This window comes from Gouania willdenowi, chromosome 24, assembly GCF_900634775.1.
Source record: "Gouania willdenowi chromosome 24, fGouWil2.1, whole genome shotgun sequence".
NCBI classification, from domain to species: domain Eukaryota; kingdom Metazoa; phylum Chordata; class Actinopteri; order Blenniiformes; family Gobiesocidae; genus Gouania; species Gouania willdenowi.
In genome coordinates this window covers 16,890,315-16,909,460 of record NC_041066.1, presented here as the reverse complement: position 1 = coordinate 16,909,460, position 19,146 = coordinate 16,890,315, and the positions used below count along the sequence as shown (strand labels likewise).

At 37.1% G+C, this 19,146-nt stretch overlaps 1 protein-coding gene across 2 annotated transcripts; it reads right to left on the bottom strand.

The window, feature by feature from the left end:
- On the bottom strand, nucleotides 1–16,674 carry rnf217 (ring finger protein 217). Of its 2 annotated transcripts, XM_028439637.1 has the most exons (7): nucleotides 15,574–16,674; nucleotides 8,357–8,578; nucleotides 7,552–7,716; nucleotides 4,215–4,312; nucleotides 4,013–4,116; nucleotides 2,041–2,112; nucleotides 1–235 (listed from the first exon to the last, which is right to left on the bottom strand). In XM_028439637.1, exons 1-7 carry the CDS (start codon nucleotides 16,441–16,443, stop codon nucleotides 150–152), a joined length of 1,617 nt encoding a protein of 538 aa, XP_028295438.1. In that variant the 5' UTR covers nucleotides 16,444–16,674; the 3' UTR covers nucleotides 1–149. The 2 variants fall into 2 exon arrangements, with proteins under 2 accessions (XP_028295438.1, XP_028295439.1); XM_028439638.1 differs by lacking the exons at nucleotides 1–235; nucleotides 2,041–2,112 and adding an exon at nucleotides 2,156–2,389.
- Between the last annotated feature and the right edge of the window lie 2,472 nt (nucleotides 16,675–19,146).

Here is a 19,146-nt window from a genome sequence, read left to right as displayed (position 1 = left end):
ACATTCTCAGTATCAGCAAGTGTTAACTTAGTCTCAGAGTTTTTTTTTTTTTTGTGATGACTCAGGCTGGCGTGTTCTTCCCTGAGGAGTTGTGGGCGCCGTTGTTTTTAGAGCCGAGTGCGCGCACAGAATGGACGCTGAGGCAAGTTTTAAATCCACCGCCAAGAGCCTCGAGTGTGCTGCTGCTGCTTCTTTCTTTTCTTACACATGTAGTAGACGGGAAAAGCAACTAAACCTGCAGACAGGGGAGAAAAATGTATTCAAACAAGCATCGTCCGGTGTCTCACAGCGGGGAGATTGTAGGTTGGGGTCAATTATAATTGTAATCATGTGATTTATAATAAATTACAATTATGACCCAATTGTAATTGTATTTTGAAAAATCTGTTGCCGTTGAAATCATCATTTAATTGGAATTCAGTTCAGATAATTCACTTTGCAATTGTAATTGGCATAGAAATTCTATAAAAACTGTCAATTGCAATTTAATTAAATGTTAAATTGGGGAACCATGTTATTGCTCACACAATATTAAATATTAATCATCATAATTATAAAAATAAATAATTATAAAAATATGTTTTATATCAAGTTTTCCCACTACCTGTCAGTTCTCTCGAGGATCATTTTACCATTTAGAAAAAAGGGGGGGGGGGAATCTAGGGGTATACAGACACAGACAGAAAAAAAGGTTCTGACACCCACACCTATAATATTAAAATCAATATTTTCATTGATTAGGAAGCATAACAAGGTAACCAAGAGAGGAAAAACACATTGGAGGACAAACAATGTTTTTAGTGTATTTTATAGCTGATTTAAGACATGGGTCAAAACTGACAGAAAGCTAACACAAGAGGAAGTTTACATTCTATGGGCTTACTTATTAAAAATTCAGAAATTGTGATTAATTTAATCTGAACTTGAGAATATAATTGTAATTGACTGTCTGGGGGAAAAAAATATATATAATTTTAATTGTAATTGAGAAAAATCCCGGTCACCATAATCATAATAGATACGAATAATTGAAGACCCTGGTTGGCAACTACAGTTCGATAAATATTTGTTCGATTTGTTTGTTTGTCTTTAAATCAGCTTCAACAGAATGACTCCATCAGTGTTTGTAAAAAAACAGTTGTAAAAAAAAAAAACAACGTTAATTAAAAAAAAATGTTGCAACATTTATTGTAACATTACCTTACAAAGAATAAAATGAAATCTGAAGTATTCCAAGAAACAAGTTTGTTTCTGGTGGTTCATTTAAGAAGATTTGTCTAGTTCCATCTTTTTTCTCTACAGTTTTAATAGATATTAAGCTATAGGCCACTCATAGATAAATGCTGGTCCAAATGTGACATTTCCACATGTGCGCTGCACCCTCTCTGCAAACTGTAGTTGATAAACTAAAGGATAACATACACCATATTCATTGTTGTCTATATCCTTTAATTGATGCTTTTATTAGCAGTAATTCTGCACTACGGAAAACAAATTAAGAGATTTAGAAATTAATCGTGCAGAAATGAAGAATATTAGAGTCAGACAGCAGCAGCACAACTGTAATTTCATTAAAAATGAAAGTAAATATGAACCTGTCATAATGACAAATTAGTCCGCGGCAGATAATTACTCAGCCTTACAGACACAGGGAAGAGATTAGCACTAATTACAGTTTAGCAGAAGCCTCATTTCACAATAGAGCCATGACAACTAACGATGACAGTGCAAATCTTTGGGCAAAATGACACTGTGAATGTGGCGTCAGGAAGTAACCGTCAATCATAGAGTGATCATAGACTTTGAAACATGGCCTTTGGCTACAATACAGTGTGTTTACATGCATGCATTCCATGTTTGTTCATTAACATGCACTGTCCCAATCAAATAAATAAATAAAAATAAATAAATAAACCGTGTGCTCTTATTTCACAGGGAATGCAAAGATGGGAAAAGATAAAGATATTTTCAATGTTTGAAATCAAAGGCTGTGGGTGCCAAAGGTTGAAAAAACGGTGCGTTTGTGTGTAAATATGTTACCTATGACCAGTGCAAGAGCTCCGAGCACCAGTACCAGCAGGATGACCACAGGAGCCAGCAGCACTTTGGTAGCTGCAGGGAACAACAGATCTTTACAATCTGATAATGTATCATCCTAAAAAAAAAATATCCCCTGCCTTACCAAATCAATCAAATCAGTCGATTCACGCTCCTACAGTTACAGCTGGAAACTTCCAGAATCAATTCTATTTGCTTATCATTCATCGAGACGAGCAATGAGAGATTGGCTCAACACTGACCACTTTGTCATGCTTCTTCAAGGATCTATGATGTAGCCTGAGAACACCCTCCTCGTGTCCTGAAACAACCCCAGTACTACTGGGTTCAACTGTGTGCCAGAAAAACACGAGTATAAACCACTCACACCCACAAGTAAATATTAGCATAAAGGTAAATACGCCTGAAAACAGGAACCACGATAGAGCTCTAGTTTAGACGAGTGAGAAATCTTCAGAGGTGAAAGTAATGTATAGTATTTTATACATATAGTATTTTTAGTGGCATTGATTGATTGATGTTTTTTGTTGTGAAATGTCTTTTAAAATGTTGACTGCCCTATGAGCTCCTTGCACATTTTTTCCTATGTGGTTTTACTGCAAATGGCTGATAAACTGAACTAATGGATTACAGGTACTCACGTTACTGTAAATGAGTTCCTTTTACGGGTACTCGTACTTTTCTGAGTATATTACTCAATTAGTCATTTTACTTTACTTACTTTTAAATATTAAACTACAAAAAATAAAATGATCAGGCAACATTTAAATAATCAATATGTCTCTTTCTTTTTACGTTTATACATGAGATATTTACTGTATGCAGGGGAACCGTGGCAATATTTATTACCAAAAATAAACATGGAGGTTGAAAGTAAAAAAAAGTAAATGTAACCATGTTGGAAATAAACTGAATAAATAAAATAACTAGTAACTTTAACTGCGAGTACTATTTAATTGAGCTATTTTTTTTTACTTATGTTTGACTTACTTGCACTTGAGTACAATTAATTTTTTTTAATTAGTATTTTATGTTGTTTTCAACAGTGTTCAAAAACAAACATTCCTTTACAATGCAAGCACATTTATTCCAAACTTAATGTCCTTAAAACGTCCATAGTTGTATAAAAAAATATATTTACAAAAAAAGAAAAGAAGAAAAAAGGGGAAAAAAGGAATAAAGTTGTTGCTCAGAACCAGGGGTGTAATTGAGAAAACTTGAAAATTATCACACAGACAAAAATTATTTACAAAAGCATACAGTACATTTCAGTAAATCCTATGCAAAGTCAGGTCTATGTTTTCGGCCATAAAGTAGCCATCCTTTCTAGATACCATTAAAATTGTCAACATCCAGTCTAAGTTGTGCTGTCAATTTCTCCATATGTACTTGAGTACAATTTCAATCAAGTAACAGTACTAGGGCTGCACGATTTTGACTAAAAACCTAATTGAGATTTTTCGGACCAAGATTGCGATTTGATTTGCGATTTTTGTATTTGATACATTTAAATGCATAAACTGCTAAAATGATGAGTGAAGGAAGTCTTGTTACTTGTAGATTGTCAAACAACATATTCTCGCTCAAATGGCCCCACATTAGAACAAAACGCATTAATCTACTTTCAAAAACATTGGGTTTTATGAAGACAGCGTCCTCTTCTGGAGGAATTTACAGAGTCTCTATCTAAACACTTTAGGATCTGCGTTATGGAAATTCAGATATTTTATCTGTTCTAGCTGAACCTGAGATCACAATGCTCCACCATTCTGATTGGTGAACATCTCTCAAACGCCAAAAACCTCAGCCTTTTGAGGTTACGTTATTGCAGTAGTCAAAACCTTGATTGCGATTCGATAAAGCTAGCAGCCCTAAACAGTATTTCTACTTGAATAGGATACGTTACTACTCTCTACACCTCTGGAAATCTTCCATTTCATACACGACGACTCACCACAGACGGAGCCTCGAACCAACCGCCTCAGATGAGGCTTATCAGGGAGGTAGCCGTACTTGCACCCAAACACACTGAGGTCCGACGTGTGGTCTCCGAAAAACCTGTCCAACACAACAACAAAGGGAAAGATAAAGGCTCTGTGGAATGAAAATACGTGGTTCACACTAATGAGTGCCAAGGAGGTGAGTACAACTCTGACCGTAAATGACGATAGCGCTCTCCACACATATAACAGAAATTTGTGTTACATTGCGTACAGGTCATGTGGTCACAACCCTCAGTCCTTTGTATATGGATCTAAAGATGGAGAGAATAAAACACAAATAATATGAGAAGTAATGTCACATTTTAGACATCAATGATAAAAAATGATTTACACTTAAAGAGGAACTAAACCCCAAAACCACTTTTTTCTGCTGAATACAAATATATTTGGATATGAAGCAGTGCTGTTTGCTGATTGATCCTGGTCCAACTCTCAACATTTTAGACAAATTATTTCAATTTGGTATATTTAGTTGTAAAATGTCAGAGTGACTGCCCTCTATGGGTTGAAACCCGGCTATTACAATTGATTTTTACTATTAGCTGAGAACAAGATCATGTGATGTTTTGAGACCATCTTGCATCACAAACAAGCACTGTTAGCCCCGCCCCTTTTATAAAAACTAGCACCTGTGGGCTCTATAATCTGTGGTGAGTAGATTGGATTGAGAGAAGAGTGAATAGAGAGGTATATTGAGTAATGAGTAGCTAGTTAGCATAGCATAGATTGTTCATTGGAGATTTTATAGTCTAGACTGGGTGTGTCTTAACTGCTCTAGGAGCTCCACCCATAATCAAGTGAAAGTACACCCCCAGGTTTTTGCTGACCTCCCACCAAGGGGTAATTAAAAAAAATGCCTTGATTATGGGCGATGCTCCTACAGTAGTTAAGTACAGGGGCCGTAAAAGCTCACAACACAAAACGAAAGCGCATACAAATACAAACCCCCAAACTCCACAACACGAAAGCAGTCCGGTAAAAATACATGAAGAGTGACGTTAACGTAGGTACATAAAAAAAATCCACAAAGAAGACTGACGTTAACGTTGGTGTCAGTGCCCGATCCTTTCCGTCACTCTTCTTCGTGGATTTTTACTGGACTGCTTTCGTGTTGTGTTGTGAGCATTCGTGTTGTGGAGTTTGTATTTTTGTGCGCTTTTGTTTTGTGTTACATTGTGGCGTTTGTCATTTTGTGTTGTGATGTGAGCTTTTAGGGCCACCGTAATTAAGACACGCCCAGTCACAGCAGCCCCGCCCACACAGCGCTGCACAGTTCCACATGGAGGTGTCAATCCATACTCCCTGAGGGCTGTGAGAGGAGGAAACCAGTCCCTCCCCTCTTTTATAAGTGGGGCGGGGCCAACAGTGGTGATTAGTGACATCACTGATCTAATCTCAGCCAATGACAAAATTCTACTGCAATAGACGGCATTCAACCCATAGAGGGTAGTCACTGACATTTTACATCTCAAAACGCTAAATTTAAATACTTTGACTAAAATGTGAAGAGTGGGACTAGGCTCAAAAAACTTCATACCTAATCATATACAGTATGCATTCAGCAGGAAAAAGTGGTTTTAAAAATCAGTTTTGAATTAAAGCCCCACGACAAACATGATCACATTTTTGTAGTATCTTGTATTCAGCTCGCATGTTTCTAAGTTTAGAGGCACTCAAGCTTAGCATCTGTTTAATGCATGCAGCGGCAGACCCTAATGCACCCAACCACTCGGCTGCTGCAATAGCGAGTAATCTTCCCATTAGCTAAGTATCCAGCTCGGCAGTGCTCAGACTCAGTTCCACATCAATCTGTTGGATTCACAGTAGAACAATAACTTCTCCTCCCAGACACCAGAGCAGGAACGAAGCATTCAGGAACCAGCGGTGCAACAAACACAAGCAAATATTTGCATCAGTATCCAGCAAGACTGGGATCTTTTATAATTGGAATTGCAAAATTGATCATTAGTTACAATTATGCTGTAATTATAATTGTAGTTGAAAAAAAATCTACTTTTGTCGCAATCGTAATTTAATTCTAATTGAGTTTAGAAAAAGGAAGGATAACAAGGTAACCATGAGATAAAAAACAAACAAATTGGATGATAGATATAATGTATATATATATATACATATACATATATATATATATATATATATATATATATATACATATACATATACACATATATATATATATATATATATATATATATATATATAAACCGCATATATTTTTTTGTATTTTACAGCTGATTCAAGATGTGGGTCAAAACTGACCCGTTATCATAAGAGATGCTAACAGAAAGCTAATTTCAAGGGGTTATTTATTAAAGGCTCAGTAATTGTTATTAACTGAATATGAACTTTAGTAATTAGGGTCCGAAGTCCCAGAATGGAACAAACCTATTGTAATTGCTTAAATGTACTATTATTATTCCAACATTGCCTTTGATCGCTAATTCAACTCCCTGAGCATGCCCGAACTCTCACCAAAATGAGCAAACACCTCAGTCCTGGTGAAAGATTCAATAATTTTGCGCAATGAGAATAATTTGTTAAAAAATGTGTGCGCAGCGCTCATTATAGACGCAAAAAATGCAACGGAATTGCACGACCGGCAAGTTACACCGATATGTACGAAATTCACCACATATAATATTGACCCCAGGATGAGCAAAAAGTTACATTATTACCATGCCCAAAACCAAAAAGAAAGTTAGCCATATTTGGTCAAAAATGGCAAAACTCATTTACACGAACTAGTCTGAGGGGCTTCATCTGATTCGCTTTAAACTCGGCCAGAACACTAAGGATCCACTGAAGATAAAACAATTTCATTGAAATTTGCGTATCTCTAACCCTACTCATATTTGATACACATGATGACTGTCCATCCCTAAAAAAGATTCAATGTTAAAATTACCCAGCATGCCTTGCGTTCCCAGATGGCACCACTTTTAGTGGCATCCAACGCTAACAGCTCTAACAGAAAGATGTGTCGTGTTGACCTCAAAATAGTGTTGCTTGAATCTAGTTGAGAATGTAATTGGAATTGGTGTTCAGAGTGAAAATAAATTAGTGAAATTAACTTTTACATGGATAATTGAAGACGTAATTGTAACTGAAAATGAAATTGACCCCAACCAGCCTCATGTGTGCCTCCCTAAGTCATCCTGCACTCAGATGAGATATTGGGAAGGCTGAGTTGGTCAGGATAAGGATGTGAGATAAGACGTGTATGGTTTGTTATTTATTACACAGTGGTAAAGTATGTAATCCAGATATATTTACATTTGTGGAGCTGATTTCATTACCGACTACATTCCCAACCCTTCTCTCCTTGCACTGTACACCTGTTCTGTTCTCTCCATCTCTCCATCCATCATTTATCCTCGCTTTCATGCCTCTCAGCCTTTTACTGATTGAGTCATCTATACCGATTCCACCCCCCCATCGGTCCATTTAAAACTCACAACCAGAGACTCACCTTGCACTGAGGACATTTCTGGGCATTTCTTTGTCCGTGTTCGATGACGCTGGCCCATGTTCGTAACAGCTTGTCTCCTTTCCTGTATTCGCGGCACTTGATCCCGTTGTGCCAGGGAGCATGGCACTTAAAGCACCACACAAACTGGCAGTTGCTACACTGGATCTATGGTGGGAGCAGCATACCAAACCCAAAAAAAAGACTGAGCAAGCTGGTAAATATAAATTATACATCATCAATTGATGATAATTGATATAAAACATTCAAATTACTCAATTCAAGTAGAGCTGGGCGATATGGTCCAAAATAAAAAAAATAAGCTATAAAATAAAAATATACCGATATTGGCGATATTGTCATTTTCTATGTTGTCAAATTAGAAAACTTATATCTTGAATCTCGATATATTGCCCAGGCCTATCTAGAACTCAGCTGCCAGGCTTTCATCAAGAACCAAGAAATGTGACTTTATTACCCATGTTGTAGCATTGGTACACTGGCTCCCAGTATGGTTTACGATTGATTTTAAGATTTTATTGATTACTTTTAAGTGAAACAAAACAAATAATAACAAGTATTTTAATACAAAATTTATAAGCTATAAAAATATGTCTGTATATCAATATACAGTACGTGATATTGTCATTTTCTGTATCGCCAAAATAGAAAAGTCAATATATCTTGAATCTTGATATATTGCCCAGCCCTAATTTCAAGTACCAGGAAGATTGAGTGAGACTATTGCAATTTTTCCAGAGTCTAAGACCAAGTCCAGACACCCAGACTCTACATGATGTGGCTTTACCTTGTACTTGTGCTCTGAGCTTCGGGGGTTCTGCGCCTTCAGTGTTGTGAAGTGGTGGCACTGGGGACAGGGTTTGGTGCTGGAATCCAGCTGATTCAGCTCCAAGAAGTACTGGTACATTGCCAGTTCTCTGTTTGCCAAATGGGAAGTCACCAACCCTTCTTCCAAGCTGCCACTACACTCTGTGATGGGACAGGGGATGTGGACTTTGCCCACTGTCACCTGGAAGGACATCATGGAAGGATCGAGCCAAAATCAGTTCAACCACATATCATCTTGATCTGAAACAAGCAAACCTTTTTTTGCCCAAGTCCTATTTTCAGCAATTTGTTGGACAGATTTAGGTTTGTTGTGGCAGGCTACGCTAATCAACACTATTTAATATACTGTATATGTGGAATGTGTTATCAGGTCTAATGGGAAATAGTAAATTATTTACCATGGTACAGGATAATGACAGGGAGATGAATGGAAATGAGGAGGATGGACAGATGCTGAATGATAAAGGATATTAAAACACAGACTGATGCACTATGAGGGGCTGTCAGTTAGACCCTAAGTTCCCAAAGTGTATGCAAATTGTCATGGGGTACAGGAATAAAAAACAAAAACTAGAAAATGAATCAACCATCAGTCAATAGCCTCCATGCATTGCCACAAATTACACATTAGCCGATGTAAAACCACACATGCTGACAGAGAAACAATCATCAAAAAAGCGCAAAAAGGACAAGAGCTATATTGCTCTACCGATTTACAATCCATACAGATAATTATTATAATTTGTTATTAGTACACATTATTCCTCAACAGGATCGGTAAAATTCAGATACATATTTAAGTGTGGGGCTACATTGTATGTGATATTACGTCAGTGGTTCACAACCTTTTTTGCTTCTCTGGAGACTTTTTTTGTTCTTTCTTTTTTTTTTTTTTAAAAGGATTTTTTGGGCTCTAGTGGCCTTTATATGACAGTTGCTTGACAGGAAGGGGATCAGAGAGAGCAGGGAATGACATGCAGCAAAGGGTCCCAGGCCGGGAATTGAGCCTGGACCGGCTGCAGGTGAGGGAACTACAGCCTCCGTTCATGGGGCGGGCGCTCAACCCACTGAGCTAAACACCACCCCCTTTTTTTTTTGTTCTTTCTAGAATTAGCTTTTGATAATGTTTGTTGTTGCCAGGATTGGTGCACAAAGTGACAAGTATAGAATACAGTTATTTAACATTGTTGTGTGTGTGTCTGGTGTTGTAATTTGAGATTGATTTATCAGTATTTTGTATTGTTTTTTTGTTTTAATTAATAAATTACTAGACATTTGAGGGGACGTCATTTGAATTCCAGGTGACCCCGCATGAAAAACACTGCATTACATTATCACGTTTTTTAAGTGTGCAGAAGTAGGGGGTACATGACTTCAGATGTCTGAAGGGGTACGGGATTGTGAAAAGTTTGGAAACCACTGAGTTAGACAAACATTAGCTTATCATATCAGTCTTACACTTAAAGACCAAATAACATTATTAACACCAATAATTCTAGATTAATGAAGTAGTAACTAATACATATTTAGGACTTTTCATTCATTGGTGAATTTGATGACTGGACTTGGACTAGACAGGGTGGCAAGGCACTGGATCCTAGTCGAGTCAAGTCTTGTATCAAAGGGTTCAACAAAGGGTTACAGAAGCATTAATGTAACAAACATTTAATTCTATTGACAATTTTACATTGTCAGAAATTTAGCTTCATTCCCTGCTACTCAATGATTTCCCAGGATTTTGTCTTTCCATGGTTCAAAGACATGTAAAAAATTATCTGAAATAGGGTTGAGCATCGAGTATCGATTGGTCCAGGGATTAACATTCCCATTCTCTCTGTATCGTTAATTTTTTTTTTTTTTTGAGTCTTACTTTTGATACCCAGTCCGCCGACTGGCAGAAGAAACTGCCACACATCAACAAAGAAGAATCCTAAGGAAATGTTTGCGTTACCACTCAACTATGTCAAAAGTGTAGCATAACTTTAGTAAAGATAACCACTCGGCTCAGACGGTGCAATACTTGGAGGGTGCACGACAAACATGATCATTGTACATTGTATACACTCTTATATACATGTGTATATATATGTATACAGTACACACATTGTACAATTGCCTCTCAAAATAATCAGAATCGAAATGAGGAATCAGAATCAGAATCATTCAAACAATGCCCAACTCTACTTAGGAGTGAACGTGAAGTTTTTGTCCCTACACGCGCTCAGTCCCCAAGGCCTAGATCATGAATTGGAGTCAACTTGCTCAAAATACATATTTTAGGGCATTAAATGAATTTCTAAAAAAAATGCTTAAAGCTGCTATCCGGAGTTTCTGACAAACGTCTCGATGTCCTGCCCTAAACAGCTCCACTTCCTCTGCCAATCTACCAGAACCCACGCCTCTACTTTTCTACACGCGCATCGTGGAACATAACAAGGTCGCATTGTTATAGGTCTATGGGTCAGGTAAGAGCCAAAATCATATTCATCTGTTTGCTGTTGTGACGCGTGGCCTTGTTTCCGTGCACAGTTCCACATTGACTTTGATTGACAGTCTCAGGAAGTCGAAGCCTATTGGCTGGGCGCAGTCGGCAATCGTTTCCATTTGTATAGGACGAAGGAGGGACTTATATACATTAATGTATATGAATGACCACCGGCAGTAGACCATAGTAAAAGACTAGTTTGGTATTTTTCCGCATTTCAAAAGATTCATACATAAGCATAGACTTCTCAGAAACTCCGGATATCAGCTTTAAGCTGTACCTGAATATAGAATCTTTAAAGTACACACCAACAATGTAAAACCTGTTTTGATCTCATTGCTATGACAGAAAAAAGTCAGTGTCATATATAGGATTAAAGAGAATCTGGGTTTCAGTGATGACTTCACTTTTGTGTCCCTTTCTTATTTGCAGGCTCATCTCCCGTTTCATTCCTCTTTCTTTTCCTTATTTCATATTCCTTCCCGTCTCACCCTCATTCTCTTCCCTGAGTCTATTAGAGCCTGCGATGCCTGCAGTGCTGACACACAATGAGGTATTTTGTCACCGAGTGCAGATGCCGAAGTGTCTAAAATGACAGCAAGAAAATGCATGGAACAATAATAGTGTGTTACACCCATAATCCCCCCGAACCCATGCAAACATACAGCGCTAAAGCCCGTTTCATGATTATGGAAATGTCTCCTGTGCAGGTTGTTAGAGTTACCACGACACAGACTACAATGACCACCTGCGGACCGGTTGGACGGGTTAACCCTTTCACAAACAAACAACTTATTGTGTGCGCTTTGCTTAAAAATTAGCTGACTGTCAGAAGAAACAAATGTTTTACAAAGGGCCATAAGATGAAAACTTTATAATTGGTTAAAAATCAGAGTTTAACAAGTCTTAGGGTTTATAGGTTCAAATCCTTCCAAGGCAGAACCAATAAAAATCAACTGGTGACACTTTATTGCATCCAATGAATGTGGCAAATATCATCCATCACAATTAAATGAAATGGATATAAAGATTATAACAAAAATATACCACTAAATAAATACAGTAAATGGAGCTATTAACATTTTTTGTTCCCAAAATGAACAATCAATTTTAACAAACTTGGTTTTTGTGTATGCACTGAATGAAGAAACCACCACATTCTCTATTGGGTGGGTTTGGAAAGTATCAAGACTGGGTAATTGGTTCTGTTCCAGTTTTGCTTTGGATGAGGTCCTTCACATTGACGAACATGATCATCATGTCTTTTAAGAGTTTAAATAGACATAAAACTGATTTAAACATCAATGGAAGAAATATTCCACGCTACAATCCTGACCTGAACCCTAAAAACACTTTTGAAACAAACCATGAAAAGCTTCGCTAAATAAAATATATTATTATTAGCATTTATTGTTGTTTTTTTGTCACAATAAGTGCCTGCTGTCCAATAGAAACATTGTAAAAGATTCACATGAATACACTGCCAAAAAAATAATGGTAAAAGTGTTCCCAAAAGAAGCGACGCTACAAAGTGTGAGCTTACTGCGTTAAACCAACCTGTGGGTGTGCCCTAATATTCTAGATAGTGATAGATCAATTAGATCAATTATATTTAAATGCATTAAATGGTAACACTAACACTTATCACTTCAAATAAAACCAAAGGCAACTTAGGTCTAGATAAGCGTAAAAAAAATGGTGGTTGAACAGCTGTTTATCACCTGCTGCAGGCACCTTGTTGTTGTCCCCAAACAATCAACACCAGCGTTCTCCTACACCTGTATGAAGGCCTGCCCGAGTACCCTGGAGCAAAAACACTGAAACGCCTCCAAGTGTTTGTTCAGACTGTGGCCAAATATTGTCGCCTTTGCTGATGAAAACAAACACGGGGTGTGGAAAAGCAGTGGGAAAGGTAAAAAAACATCCACCGACTGTGGATTACTTTTCATTCTCAGCAGGTTTATCAGAGACAGTGTTTATGATTACTCATGCCTTGTCATCAAAGCGAGACAAATGACACAGTAACCTCAAGCCCTGATAAATTGCTTTATCTAAACAGGGAGAAACAGATGAAAAAAAAAACATCAGCAAAAATCTAAGTTGTATGCTTCTTTACTACTTCTATGAAATCAAGACATCTCACTGGGAGAGTGATTGTACTGTATGGGGAAGAAAAATGAAAGTGCATTTTCATTCCACTGTTATTTAACTTAAGGGAAGTGTTACTGAATTTCATCTGAATCACTTAGAAACATAGTCAACTCCACCCCACTGGAGCAGATCATCACTAAATCGCCGCCATCTTACTTTTACGAGACTTCAAAAGGTCCCTTCACTATGTCGCCATATTTTCCAATGGGCTCACAAATTCCCACGGGAATTACATTTAAAAAGCTAGTGGAGAAAAAGCCCTGAAGCTCAATCTGCTGTGGAGAAAACCACACCTGCCAGCTTCATGTTTTTGTGCAGAATGGTTTAGTGACCTTAATTCACACACATAAAAAAAACAAAAAAAAACTCACCAGTCATAAACCTCATGACCTCTAACATTTTGAACAATTCTTTAAAAACAAGATTTTATCTTGATCAACAAATTAGCTTAAAATCTCAACAGTGACACTGCTGAGTCATTTTTAGTTTTATTCATTATTAAAAAGTCAACTTTTGAGAGAAACATTTATTTATTTTCTATTTATTTAATTATTTCAGAATTTAATAGCAAAATAACAGAAATATACAATAATGCAAAAAAAAAAAAAAATCTGCATTCTTAAAAATAATTCTCTTAGTTTAAGTATAAAGTAAAGTGGGGTTTTTTTGTACTGCACCGATAAATGCTCCAGCATTAATAAATCAATAATATAACAAACTTATTTTTAAAATGTTACAGTTACTAAAGTTGAGAAGTTACTTTTTCACATAGATTTGGGTCTTAGTTGGTTATAAATATTACTGAGATAAAGCCATAAATTCATTATATATATTCCCTTTTCCAGGCATTTTATCTGTGTTCTTTAGGGCTACCAATTGGTCCCATCTTGATTTTAAAGTAACAAATGCATTGTTGCAAATTTCAAATTAGAAGTGTGTTATGGGCTATAATGTAGCCTAGTGAATAGCAAAGATGGCCGACTTTATTGTGAATTCACAAAACTCACAGGACTTTATACACTGAGGTAGTTTAGGGACAGGCTTTAATTTGAAATAATACTTTTCCTCATAGGTTGACACTACATATTGTGCAATCTTTCTGCAACAACTACGCAATTTTATTCATGCAAAAAAGTACCAACATATATATTGCATAACTGTGACCTTTATTGGGGGTAAAATGTGAAAAGACGTGAGAAAATACAAGGGTAAAGGTGGTTGGGAGGACAGTATAAAGAAGGACGAGAGCGAAGCCATTGCATACTAACATATGCTAAGTCTGATGTTAAAATGACTTGAGTGTGTAGTGCATTAACATTGCATTATACAAAGATGTATACTATATCGAGACATTTTTTTAAGTATGCATGATGGGCAGTGCACACTAGTCATACTCACCCGCCCCATGATGCATTGGGAGCGCAATGTAAAATCGTCCTGAGACCAGCTTTAAGCTAAAAATCAAACATCCACTTTTCAAAACAAAAGCATCTCTTCTTGTCTTCCATTAGTTTTTTAACGCTTTTGTAAATAAGGCTTTTATTTTGAAGTTAACCGGAAGTTTTGTGAGTAGCACAACGGCGGGTCTCCGAAAAGTCAGCATGAAATGTGTTTATGTGACTTTTATGGCTCAAAAGACGACATGTTGATATTCTACTCGGTCACTTTCTCGATTAAAATGCTTTTAGAATGTTCAAAGGTGGCAAATCAAAGGAGATATTTAGCCTCAGTGTTCTTTTGTTTTTTGTCGTAGGTTTGAAATGCATCTTTGGAAAATTGGAAATATACTTCATACTAATAGTATATAGTAGATAGATAGTATATATTCATTGAGTTTGTAGTGTATAGTAAGGCTGAACGATTAATTGCATTTACAATATTATCGTGATATCATAAAACGCAATTTTCTAGTCGTGAAGGCTACATTTTTTTTTTAAATTATTATTATTATTATTATTATATTTCATTATTTTTTCTTGTCCTGTCCTGTTAAGTTCAGAGAGTGTTTAAGAAGTACCGTCCACATGTTTCATGAAACGTGAAGTTAGTTAGATATGAAGGGGTAAAGCCACAGATTTGTTTGCTTTATTGTTGTAATTTGGGCTTTAAAATGTATATTTTAAAGTTATTTACAGTCTAAATAAACATGAAATTGTTTATTATGAAACAGATTGATTTATTGCTTGTGTTCATTGAAAAATACACGACAAGAGGCCCTTGAATACATAATCGCATATTAAATTGCAAAAAAAAAATTGAAAATAAATATATATCGCAATTAGATTAATTTCCAAAATCGTTTAGCCCTACGGTATGTTAGTATGCAATTTCGAACACAGCAATGTGTTTGTACTATCGTGCAGAGGATTGAAATGTGTGGGGGAAACCATCCCAATGCTCAGATACCATATGGATGAGAGTGAACAAAGGGAGTAGGTGTGTGCTTACAGGTGTGACGGAGCTATTTGTTGGAAACAAACCTTTCTAAGTTATGACACAGTGAGAGCTGTCCTGACGCCTCTGACCTGTCACACACTGACCTGAGAGCTGACGTAGAGCTTCATACACTCCTCACACACCGACTTGCTGCAGCATGGCAGGGCTGCGAGGGTCGATGTTTCCAGGCACACTCGACACGTCCGAGGCTCGGGCTCTGCCTCGGCCTGCTCCGTGTACAACTTTTGCGGTCTGTCCGCAAATGGATCCACCAGATCATCCAGTGTGTACAAGCTCGCCTCGGGATTCGAACCCTCCCCCAAGTCCACTTCTGTGGTTGTCTCATTGTGGTAGTGTGAGTCTTTGTGTGTGTTATCAGCGGCTATGCAGTAAACACTGCAGTAGATGTGCTCTTTGACAGGGAATGGCTCCTCTAATGTGTTTTTACTGTGGTAGTCCGGGGAAGTCACGTGCTCGACCTCATGAACTCTCGGACAGGCGATGTCGCTCAAGGTTGGCTCGTTTTTCGGTCCGGGGTCTCCCGTTGCCAGCTCGGACTTTTTACACTGGTCCCAGCCACGTCCGGAGCAACTGCCTGAACCGTCGCTGTTAACGCTCTGCATTCGCCTGACTGTGTTCACACGGGCAGGTGGGGACGTAGAATCCCTGAAATTCCTCCTTAGGAGCTCTAACGCACTCACAGTCCTCCGCTGTCGCTGTCTCCCCCCTCCGTTACAGTTGTTGTTATTGTTGCCCTCCGCATCCTCCTTCGGCTCCCCGCTCCTCTTCACCGGCGGCTCCGACTGGAGCGATAACCGGGACTCGGACCTGCTCGCATGTAGCTTTAAAACACCGACACTAGCGGAGGAAGAGTCCGTCTGTACGTTGGGGGACACGTTTGCCCTCTCCTCCTCGAAGCTGCGGATAAAACTCGGCATGCTACCGACGTCAAACCCCGGTCTGTCATCGTCCATCCCCGTGGTGGGGATGAGTTGACCCGGACGGACGTGTGACAGTCTGCGGCTGCGTCCGAATAGTCCCTATCTCCTTTCCTATTTCTCATTTCCTACACTGTTATTTAAGCCCCGGAAGTGTTACAGTGGTGACCATGAAAAAAGAGCGTTCTAATTTTCTGAGGAAAGGAGGCGCGGCAATAGGATTATTACGTCTTCCTAGTGGAAGTGCGTCTGATCGTCTAAACAAACGTGATCACCTTTTCCTAACTCCTCTCCTAACACCTTTTTTTTTTTTTTTTTAAACCCCGTGACGTCATCCACGGGGTTCTGGAAAAGTGGATAGGAAAGGAGATAGGAGGGACTATTCAGACGCAGCCTGCCTTTCAGCACCAAAACACAACAAGAGCAGGCGGCACGCAGCTTCCGGCTACGTGCGTCACCGTCGGGGAGAGCAGCGATTGGCTGAGGAGAAACTAGGGGGAGGGGCGAAGCTGCAGGGCAGGTGGCAGTTTTAAATAGAAAAGGGACCAGAGGGCTTTTTTATTTTTAAGACTGCTGTTTGATGATTTATCATCAGGGATTAAAAACAATATATACATTGCAGTCCATGGTGGACAAAGTACTTTATTACATGAGTTCAAGTACAGATACTATGGAGATATTTGTGTCTTTATTGTTAAATAAAAATTAAATAAATTAAATAAAGACTTTTCAATCAAAAAAAAAGTTTGCTTAAATCAGAAATTAATATGTTTAATCAAAAAAAAATGTTCAAATGAGAAAAAAAAAGAATTGTACAATTTTACTTTTTTTTTTTTTTTTGATTGAAATGTTTTATTTGTTTTGATTGAATAATAAAGACACAAATGTTCCACCTATAATATGGCTCAAATATTTATATATATAAAAAAAGATGACTTCAATAAAAAAAAATCAATCAAAAAAGTTTATTTCAATAAAAAAAAACAAAATCAATAAAACAAAAACAAATTTTCAATCAAACAAAAAAATTGTATTGAAAGTACTTAAATATCTACCACATGATTTTCCTTATCATAATTGCAAATGAGAAAACACTGATGCACAATCTGTTACATGTTTAAATTAATGCAGTACAGCTGAATAACAGTGATGTTTTATTATGAACTACCATAACGTTTAGGTTTGGGCTTAATAAAACCACATTAAACCAAACAAATCACTATTTTTTTGTCTTTCAATGATCAACTATACTTGCTTATGTAGAAAAATATTGTTTATGCCATGTCATGAAATATGTTTTTATAATATTTTTTTTATTTATTCATTTATTTTTTAGTATACTATTAAATTGTATTGCAATTTACCAAAAAACTAAAAAAGCACGTTGACACAAAATATAATACACAAAAGAACTGCAGTCTTTCGCTATAATCAATAAAATACTCCTAAAATATGTAGATGTCAGTTCATTGAGCTTTTGTTTCCTTATATCTGAAAAATATAAATTCTCTAATGCCATTTAAAATCACTTACTTTGTGCTTTTCATTCTATTACTGGTATATCTATTGTGAAGACAAGTCTTAGACATAATGTGGCAAAATTCACCAAAAAATACACAAAATACACTGCAGTTGCAGATAAGTTACTCCCTATTGCATCACATTTATTTTCACCTTTTAAAACCCTCCCAGTCTGATGCTAATTTAATTTTGCTGACTAAAAGGACACTTTGAAGCTGAAGAATCAAAGTAATTTGGACAAAACCTTTTAATAAAGTGCTGTCGGTGCAGCTTTTAAACAGACACATCTGTAAAATGTGCTGTAGCCATTTCTCAAGTACGCCGAAGGGCAAAACTTGTACAAGGTAATTAGTTTTCTTGTTATGGTTATGCCCAGTTGGTTTTTAGAAGGAATGCAAACAATGTTTTAAAGCCATGAAAAAAAGCAGAGTTTGAAGGAAAACAAAACAACAAAAAACAATAATCTTATTACATAAAGTCTAAAAGCCCATCAGACATACTCTGGAGAGAGTTTTTCCATGTCAAATGGGTCAAAAAGGCAGGATAATGTGGAGAAGACAAATGTTAAATGAAACCACTTCTTACTTTGAGCTTTCATTAAAACTGAACTCAGACTAATGGATCTCCAAAGAGAGCTTTTTCTGTTTACTCATGAGGGTCTTATCCCTAATTAAGTGAATGTTCCAACTTTAAAGGCACAACAGCGTTTCGGAGTATGCACTGTGTGAGTTATTGAAAAAAAAAGAAAAGTGTGTGAATGTTGCAGTTCATTTTTACATGCATTTTCACCAATGCAATAAAATAAAAGACAGAGAAAGCCAATATTGTGGAGCAAATATTCTGCAGTGGAGAAGTCTGCAAAGTGCCAGACAATGGACTCACTCAACCATTTTCCCCTTTTAATTCACTGCCCTTTAATCCCAGTGGTCCAGTGTGTGTACAGCACGGTCGGACAAATAGTTACTTGTGAAGGAATTAATACAACCCAGAGTTTTAGGATGTCAGCAGACATTTATACACTTAATACGTGTTTCCTTAATAGAATTTTATACTTTGATAAATGCTACAAGACGACTATTTATATAGTGCAAATTACAAGAATAAAGTTGAATCCAATTCAATTATAATCCAATATTTTGATGCAGGCCGATATAATCCGATACTTGTTTCTTGACTATTGTCATTATTTTTGATATGACATTTAACAAAAGAAACACA

Excerpts from the sequence above, each read along its gene's own strand:
- rnf217 (XM_028439637.1), bottom strand. The coding sequence starts at position 16,443 with ATGGACGATGACAGACCGGGGTTTGACGTCGGTAGCATGCCGAGTTTT. Across the intron at positions 7,717-8,356 it reads GCTCAGAGCACAAGTACAAG|ATCCAGTGTAGCAACTGCCA; the intron begins GTAAAGCCACAT and ends CTCCCACCATAG. Across the intron at positions 4,117-4,214 it reads GAGCGCTATCGTCATTTACG|GTTTTTCGGAGACCACACGT; the intron begins GTCAGAGTTGTA and ends TGTGTTGGACAG.